This window comes from Cibotium barometz, chromosome 1, assembly GCF_041138505.1.
Source record: "Cibotium barometz isolate CiBa-2024 chromosome 1, ASM4113850v1, whole genome shotgun sequence".
NCBI classification, from domain to species: Eukaryota; Viridiplantae; Streptophyta; class Polypodiopsida; order Cyatheales; family Cibotiaceae; genus Cibotium; species Cibotium barometz.
Window position 1 is genome coordinate 30,237,406 of NC_141046.1, and position 8,591 is coordinate 30,245,996.

General features: G+C 46.1%; 1 protein-coding gene across 1 annotated transcript; it reads left to right on the top strand.

Moving 5' to 3' along the window:
- The first annotated feature begins 1,148 nt into the window (after window positions 1-1,148).
- Window positions 1,149-3,876, top strand: LOC147641853 (uncharacterized). The gene has a single exon (XM_086800361.1). The coding sequence runs from the start codon at window positions 2,081-2,083 to the stop codon at window positions 3,779-3,781; it is 1,701 nt and encodes a 566-aa protein (XP_086656487.1). The 5' UTR covers window positions 1,149-2,080; the 3' UTR covers window positions 3,782-3,876.
- The last annotated feature ends 4,715 nt before the right edge of the window (window positions 3,877-8,591 follow it).

Genomic DNA, 8,591 nt, shown 5'->3' on the forward strand with positions numbered 1-8,591 from the left:
TGCAATGCTTAAAATTCAACCTTTCCACTTTTAAATAGTGGTTGAGTTCACTCATGCTCAAGAAGAATATTCAAAGGTCATGATGGTGGTTTGGAAAGAAGTAAATGGTGCATAACCGATGTAATATGTGATATCTTCAAAGGCATTTCGGTTGAATCACGAGTGAAGCTTGTGGTTTCCACACTTGGAATTTGCCATGAGCATGGACATTGAATCACAAGTGGTGAAGCTTGTGGTTTTTACACTTGGAATTTGTCATGAGCATGGACATTGAATCGAGTGAAGCTTGTGGTTTTTACAATTGGAATTTGCCATGAGCATGGACATTGAATCACGAGGGAAGCTTGTGGTTTCACACTTGGAATTTGCCATGCGCATGGACATTGAATGGCATCATGAATTGCTGGCACGTTTGTACATGGATTCCCATAGTGCTAAGTGACACAAGCTGCAGTTGACAGATAGCCAAGCTGAGTTCCTTAAAGCCGAAAAGTAGTCATGGTCCCTTGAGACGGACATGCTTTAGCTTCAACAAATATGGTGGTACAAGTCTACAAGACTCAAAAAAATCAATGTATGGTGTGTTCACACTTCAAAAAAGAATCGGTCCGAGGGGCTATGCCCCAATAGAACTATTCCCCACGCGCCCGAAGTACTAAGGACGATGTTGGTAAGCCAAGAAAGATTAATGGTGGCCAAATTCTAAGGTTAGAACTTAGGTTATGTGATCTTGTTTCTCGAGATTAATCATTGTGTGATTGATTAATCATTATGCGGAGTTAAGCAAGGACCCACAGGCCACCACCACACGACACGAAAAGACAAGCAGTCACCATCAATCCCATCCGCAATCTGCAAACGGTTACCGGCGGAGGGGGAGGCGACCAGCTGGACACATCATCACTCGCCCCCCAGTCACGCAGCACTTTTGTTGTTAGATGAGGAGGAATTGAATCATGCGGCTCAGACTCAGCGGAGTGCGGCCGAGTTCCCAACGCATCATCCAGCACACACGAAGCGGCGTTACGTAACGTTGGCGCCGTATGGACATAGGCCGTGGGTCACGAATTTTACTCTAGTACCGCTTTTGTATTCAGGCACACCGGGCACATTAAAAAGCATGACAGTAATAGGGTAAAGTTTACTATGGTTTCATTGAGCTCTGTGTGTGCACAGTGCGTATGTGTGTGTGAGAGAGAGAGTTGCTCATGTGCATTCTCGAACTCCTCATCGCTCAATACCTCCCACATGCGCCTCGCTTGCTGGAGTAGCTGGCTGCTAAGGTGGGTGACGGTAGAGAGAAAACCTAGACCTCAGAAGCCTTTGCTTGCAAACTTGGGAAGAGAAATGAGCTTTTAGCCTTTGCTGTGTAGTGGTTTAGCGTCGCTCTGAAGAAAAACTGTTTCCCCCCCCCCCCCCCCCAAGAGCTTCTCTCCTCCAGGCTCCTTCTTCTGCTCAATAGTCCTCTAGTATGTTTAAGAGCGAGTCCCAACTAACGAAGCTTCTAGCTATGATTGTCTTGTCACCAGCTGATATCTGAGCATTGAGAATTCCTCTCTCTCTCTCTCTCTCTCTCTTCTTACACACAGACACACAAAGTCCGTGACTATGTCTAATTTGGTGCCAGGTGGTGGTGCTATCGACGTGATCGGACGGATAGGCATACATACGGGCAAAGCATCAACGGTACTGGACTCAGAGCCGGTGACGATGGAACCGGAGTGATGAGAAAACCACTGCAAGGGCCGCAAGGGTGGGTGTGGGTGTGAGTCTCAGAGGAGGAGCAGGCTGACCGTGGTGGTGGAGGGGTGCGTCACTGTGGCGTGGTCGATGTTGTCATGTTGTGCAAGTTATTTCCACAGCAACAGCAGGACACGCGCCAGAGCCCCTGCGATGAGCCTGTAGGTAGGTGAAAGCATCGTCCTCGACGACGGAGTTTTCTTCCAAGCCCCGCTACTAGTTCTGTCCCTGGACGAGGAATCAGACTTCAGATCAGCGTACTTCCTTCATTTCCACACCTCCCACATTTCCCCTCCTCGACTCGTTGCCTTTCTCCTACAGCTTGCCTCGCCAAATTACCATGCCCCCTGCACCCTTCCTCCTATCCCCTCCTCCCTTCTTCATCTCTCCGACATCTTCCTTCCCCTCTCCGCCCTTCTCCGGCCATCACTCCCCCCCGCCCGTTTCGCCTACCTTCGACCCCCTGGCCGCCTCCTTCCGCCCAAGCATCGCCGTCATCATTGGTGTCCTCACTACCATGTTCTCGCTCACCTTCCTCCTGCTCCTCTACGCCAAACACTGCAAGCGCCATGGCGTCGGTGTCTTTGCCCGCCCAGACGAAAACCCTCCGCCCCCGCTGCCGCTCCTCCGGGGCCGCGACTCCGGCGTCGACCGCGCCATCATCGACGCCCTCCCCACGTTCACTTTCGCATCTCTGCAGGGCCTCAAAGAAGGCCTGGAATGCGCTGTCTGCCTCTGCCGGTTTGAGAAGACTGACATTCTCCGGCTGCTGCCTAAGTGCAAGCACGCCTTCCACCTGGACTGCGTGGATACATGGCTAGCCCGACACTCGACCTGCCCGCTCTGCCGGAACAGGGTGGAAGCGGACGACGTTCTCATTGTGGAGGATGTATTCATCGGAGGAAAATGCTCCGCCGATGAACATCACCAGCAGCTGCAGCCAATACCGGATAGGAATTCCATTGCCGGAAGGCTATCTTCTGCCAGGCGGAGTTCCAGCGTCGAGCTCGCAGGAATCGACAGAACTCTGCAGCTCTACGTGCAGAGGGAGAGTGATCTGGTGGGCTTACCTAGCCTCAGTATTCTGGGACGCAATACGAACAGGAAGGAGAGCGTGAGCAGGTCCGGCAGTCGGAGAACCGATGGAAACGAAGCAAATGAACGAAAGGATCCTCTCCTGCTAGCGGCGGACGTCGACGAGCAGCAGCTTGCCAGGCGGTTCGGCCACAGAATCATCGTCTCCGATGTGGTGTTCCAGCATCGGTGGAGCGATTTCATGCCATCCGATGTGCTCTTCTTGAGCTCCCAAACGCTGCTAGGACAGGCGCGGCGGCTTTCCATCGCCAAGAGTTCCAACAGTAGCAGCAGGCCGCCGAATTCGTCTCAACTGTCTCCTTCTTCACCGCGAACGGATCGTCCCCGTATGTTTGGTTCTTGTTCGAAAGCAATAGACCCTGCCCGTCTGTCTACATCCTCTCCTTCCGTCACTAATTCTCCGTCAAGGAAGGTTGACGGAAGCCACTCTGCGTCCAGGACCCGTGACGACGCCGCTCAGCAGCCTGCTCGCCATTCCTGTAGCTCTAGAAACGATATGTCTGCTCGGCTTTCGAATTCCAGGATTCAAGATGTAGTTCTTCCCCGACTGTCGGCCTCTCGTAATTCCGGCAAATTTGGCCTGCTGCATTCCGACGGAGCTGCGATGGTGGACTTGGACATCACTTCCGATTCCGGCAAGGGGACGGGATTAGAAACGAAGGGCGTGTTTGAACGGCAGGCCAACATTCTGAAGCGAGCATTTGCTATGGAGAGGCAAGATTCCGGTGCGAACCTGCACATGCCGTCGTATCAGAGGTCTGCGTCAGAGGTGTCGGGCATGAGGAGGTATGTGGATCCCGGCACGACTCCGGCGTTGACAAACAACAGCGATGAGAAGACAACGAGGTGGTTCTCCATTGCAAGGAGAACTCTCAACTGGCTGCTGACGGACGGGGATAGGGCACGGCTATTTCACAAGGGGCATTCAGGTGTGACCTCAAATTAAATTAAATTATCTGGATGAAGTAGCCCCTTATTTTGTTTCAACACACCATGCCGTCATGTATTTTTCTTAAAGCTCAAGGGCACTTCTGTCACACACTCTTCTTGGAGCACTTTCCTTTCTTTGCACTTTCGGCAAGACTAAGTTTTACAAAGGTCCATGGATCAAGTAATAAGTTTGCTTTTACATCCCACAAAGGAGGTTGAATATGATAAATCCAAACATAACCGCATAAATTAAAATATAAGGGGTTTTGAGCTTGGGAAATTAAAAAAAGGGGTTTTGAGAGGGAAACCCTCAAAACAATCATAAAAATAAGGCACCCAAAAGAGATCAAGATAGGAGCAAACCTAAATGATGCATCACGGCAGGTGGCTGTTGTCCATGGCGATGGAGGATAACGCATAGTGAGAGAGAGAAAGGAGCGCAACCGGAAAAAAGTAGAGTCGCAAAATGGTTATTTGGAATGAAGAATTCATTCACAATGTTTAAACATTTGCCAACGTTAATTAATTGATTTTCATTTTTTACACACATCGAGTCCCCATTGTAATAATTTTAGTTAATATCATTTAGAAATTTACAAGTTTAGAGAAGATTTGTCGCTTGAAAATTCACATAACTTTAGAGCGTCAAAAATACACCATAAAGTCAACACCCATTAGAGTTGAACAAGACTCAAGGTTCCTAAAAATCATAAGGGTTAGGAGTTGCATTGATGTTGGCTTAAAAGTACTAAGTTCTACCTCTTTCAGCTTTGAGTCACGCAATTTTAGGTTTACCAATAAAGTGACAATGATGATGCATTCAAATGTGGCATATATTTAAGAAGATCTTGCATCTTTTTTTGGCTCTTCTTATGTTGTTGTCCATGTGATGAGATACCTTCATATCACAAGTTAGCTCTTTTGAATTTTGAGGTTGTGTGGCAAGGCTTGGACAAGGCCTAAGGTGTTTTATTATACATTCCTCTCAGATATCCATCACTTGGAAGAGTTACATGTGATTGAAGTTTGGTAAAAACATCATAAAGCTATTTACTATTTTACACTCTCACTCAATCCCATCTACCTTCGCTAGATAATGTTCAACCTCTCTATGGAATTCTTCTTATACAAGATTTCACTCTTATTATGATATTCTTAGCTACAAGAAACGTAGGCTAGGCTATGTCTTTTATTTATTCAGGAAACTTAAGGTGCTGGTAAAATAATGTAGAAAATATGTGGAAGGCCATTGTGGAGCAAAAATGTACTATAGAGTGTAAGCAAATTAAAAGGTGGGGGAAAAGTGATAGGTCACTATAAACTAGAAATTGGGTGTGAGGTGCCAAGTTATCGTTGATGGAAATTTTTTGGGGGTCAAAAGAATATGCTCATGGAGATGCTCACCCCAACCCCAAGAGGATAATAAAAACAATAAGATATGGTTTGGGACCTTAGGGAATGTAGGTTTTAGGCATGCATGGATATATATGCGGGCTATAATAAGCTATAACTAGCTTCCGTGGCGTGGAAAAAAGTTGGAAAGATTAGGGTAAAATAGGCGTACATATAAAGATAGAGGGTAGCTACGCTAAATAAAGAGGAGACGGGGATTATTTTTGGAGGCAAGGAAGCGATAAAGAAAATAGAAGGTGACTTCGTAGAAGGAGACAGATTTTGGCACCTGAGAAATTGGGATTAGAGAGTCTTTTGTGGAGAAGTTTTTTTGGCTGTTGGAAGTTGGAAGCATCTATAGGTATAGTGACGAGGACGACAGGGAATCTAGTTGAGGAGACTTGGATTCAGTTCAGAGTAGGGGGTGTGTTGGAGAGGGAGAGAGTTCTGTGTGGTGGACTGGTGTCCCAGAACCTCCCTATAAACACCACTAATAGATACTTGAATGAATCAAGGATTGCTCATAATATATTCCAATCTTATCAAATAGTTATAAACCTACAAGCGGTGGCTGCAATATAATTGTTGTTGATGATTTCGTGGGCTTGAGTCCTTCTCTGATTTCTTTGTGGTTATCTTTGTGAGAGCTTTTATTGCTCTGATGATTATTGTATCCAATTGCTCTTCCCCTCAACTTGTTCAGAGTCTAAAATGGATGTGCTATTGATTTAAATCCACAAAAGGTGGAGTTGTTGGTGTTTAAGAGTTTCAGTTACCTTAAGGTTTTGCAAAAACTGTTTGAGGAGAGTTTATCTTTGAGAACATGTGAAGATGAAGTTGTCTGGGGTAAGTTTAAGTTTGTCAACAGAGCTGGTTCTATTTCTGTTGAAAGTTAGAACCATGAGCTGGGAGTGAGGGGATCTTGACCTGACTTGTCATCAGAGTAAGTAAGAAGTGTTTCTGGGTCTGGTCTGATAGTTAAAGTTGTCGGCTGTCAGCACACAGAAGGCTTACTGTTTTACAGTGTGTCCGAGGCAGCAGTCTGACATAGTTAGTCAGTTGATTGTTTCTAAGGGTTGGATCAGGTTTTGTTTATGTGCTTAGAGATCCATGTGGTGTCAGCTGACTCAAAGGACAATGATTCTACATCAGCCAGGTCAGCTCTAGGTAGTTGGGTAGATTTTGCTCATTCGGATGCAGCTGTGAGCTAGTAATAGGCAAAGAGCTAGAAAGGTGGTATCTTGCCTATTTGAAAGGTTCCTGGGGGTTTATAGCTGACAGAGGACATTTTAAGAAGGGTCAGAATTGTTGTTGATTTTGGATGCAGAAGACATACAAAGTTTGACTTATCTGAGTCAGCCACCAAGAGAGTATATATTGTTAGACAAAAGTCAGCTGACTAGTTTTGAAAGGTTTTGAGACCTGTTTGTGAAGCCAACGGCAGAGGACACTTTAGGTTCTGGAGAGCAGATTTCGGATAGGATACAAAGAGTTGATTCCGAAGGCGGGTTTCTGAGCATTTTTGTGTCTGCTCTGGAGGTGGTTTTTGTGGGTGTCATCTCTGGAGTTAGGAGAGACTCTGAATTGATAGATCAGAGACATTGGAGATCAATGTTGACCATAGAGGACAGCTGAGTCAGTAGCTTAATTCATTAGGGTGGCTGGGGGGTACTGAAGTATTCCTTTGTGTCAGCTGTGGCCTAGGGGCTATCAGGTGGGTGCGCCGGTGTCTCCTGGTGTTGAGTTTGCTGGTGTCTCCTGGTGTTGAGTTTGCTAGGTTGTGGTGTATGTGTTGGTCCCTTCTCATGGTGGTGTGCTTCAGACGAGCTAGAGAGATAGTATCTCCTGAAGCCATCATTATTTTGGTGCCTCAACTCAAGAGGGCTTTCAGAAGATACCCTTAAGTTTGTTGGCAGAGTTAAGAAGTATTAAGCTCAATGAGATGGCTGCAGCAATGATGACATATCCAATATTTTATGGACATGCTAATGAGGACCCAAAAGATTTTTTGGCTGGGATGGAGCTGCCAGCATTCACATTTGGAAAGGACAATGATAAGGACAAATTGACATTGTTGTCCATGTTAGTGAAAGGGGATGCAAGGAAATGGTTTTAGGCTTGGAGGAGTCAACCGCATCAAGGTTAGACCTATGAGGAAGTGCGAGCAGCCTTGGTACAACATTATAAGAAAGGGAAGTCTCCATATGCCATTTGGCAAGATATTCAAAGACTGAAGCACAATTTGTATGACACTTTTGATATATTTGTAGATAGGTTTAAGGACTTGTGGTGCAAGTGGGATGCATCCTTAGGTGCTGAGCATCTTTGCATCCTGACTTGAAGGAGAAGGTTGAACTAAAAATATCAAGTACTTATGATGAAGCTTTGAGGATTGCAAGAGAAAAAGAGTGGAAGCTTTAAAGGTTAACAGAGAAGCAGAGGGAGGTTCCAGTGGAGACCAGACCTGTTGTGATAAGAGAGAGAAGACCTGAAGAGACTAGAATTTCCCCCAGCTCTAGCTCTGCTGACCAATTGATGCAGGGGATCAACCAGCTGATTTAACAGGTTGAAATTTTAAATTTGAGTTTGTTGTAAGGAGGCAGAAATGCCCCTAAGGAAAGGAGAAAGAGATGGAATGAGAGGCAGGGGCAGAGGTGGTCCCAACCTTAATATTCAATGTTTTAATTGCATGGAAAGAGGGTATATTTCCCCTCAATGTCCTTACCCCATGAGAATGGGAGGAGACATATATCCTCTAGTACCTAGAAGGGAGGAGAGACACGATGTCAAGAGAAAGAAGAGGAGAATCCAGTTCCTCAAGTACCTCAAGTGCAACCACAACTTGCAAGTTGGGGATTTTTTTTGGAAACAGTTAATAGACAAGCATAAACCCAAATATGGAGAGCAGTTTTTTAATAATGGGGGGCTCTCGGTCTATTCTCTCTCTCTCTCTCTCTCTCTCTCTCTCTCTCTCTCTCTCTCTCTCTCTCTCTCTCTCTCTCTCTCTCTCTTTTTCTATCTCTTTATCGATCTCTCTTTATTGCACACTTGTCTCCTTCTCTCTCTCTCTCTCTCTCTCTCTCTCTCTCTCTCTTATCTCTCTTTGTCTGTCTCTCTCTCCTTCTCTCTCTCTCTCTCTCTCTCTCTCTCTCTCTCTCTCTCTCTCTCTCTCTCTCTCTCTCTCTGTGCCACCCACAAGTGGGGCAGATTGGCTAATGTGAGGGCCCTTATAAAGGCCATGATCCACTGGAGTTCAAGTCCCACCGTTGGTCGTATATGTGCTCGTGTTGCATTCTACCAACATTAATACCTCTCTCTCACAGTGTGTGTGTGTAATAAAAGAGGACCCTCACACTACCTTTCTGCCACCCACAAGTGGGGCAGATTGGCTAGTTCGAGGGCCCTTATAAAGGCCATGATCCACCTGAGTTCAA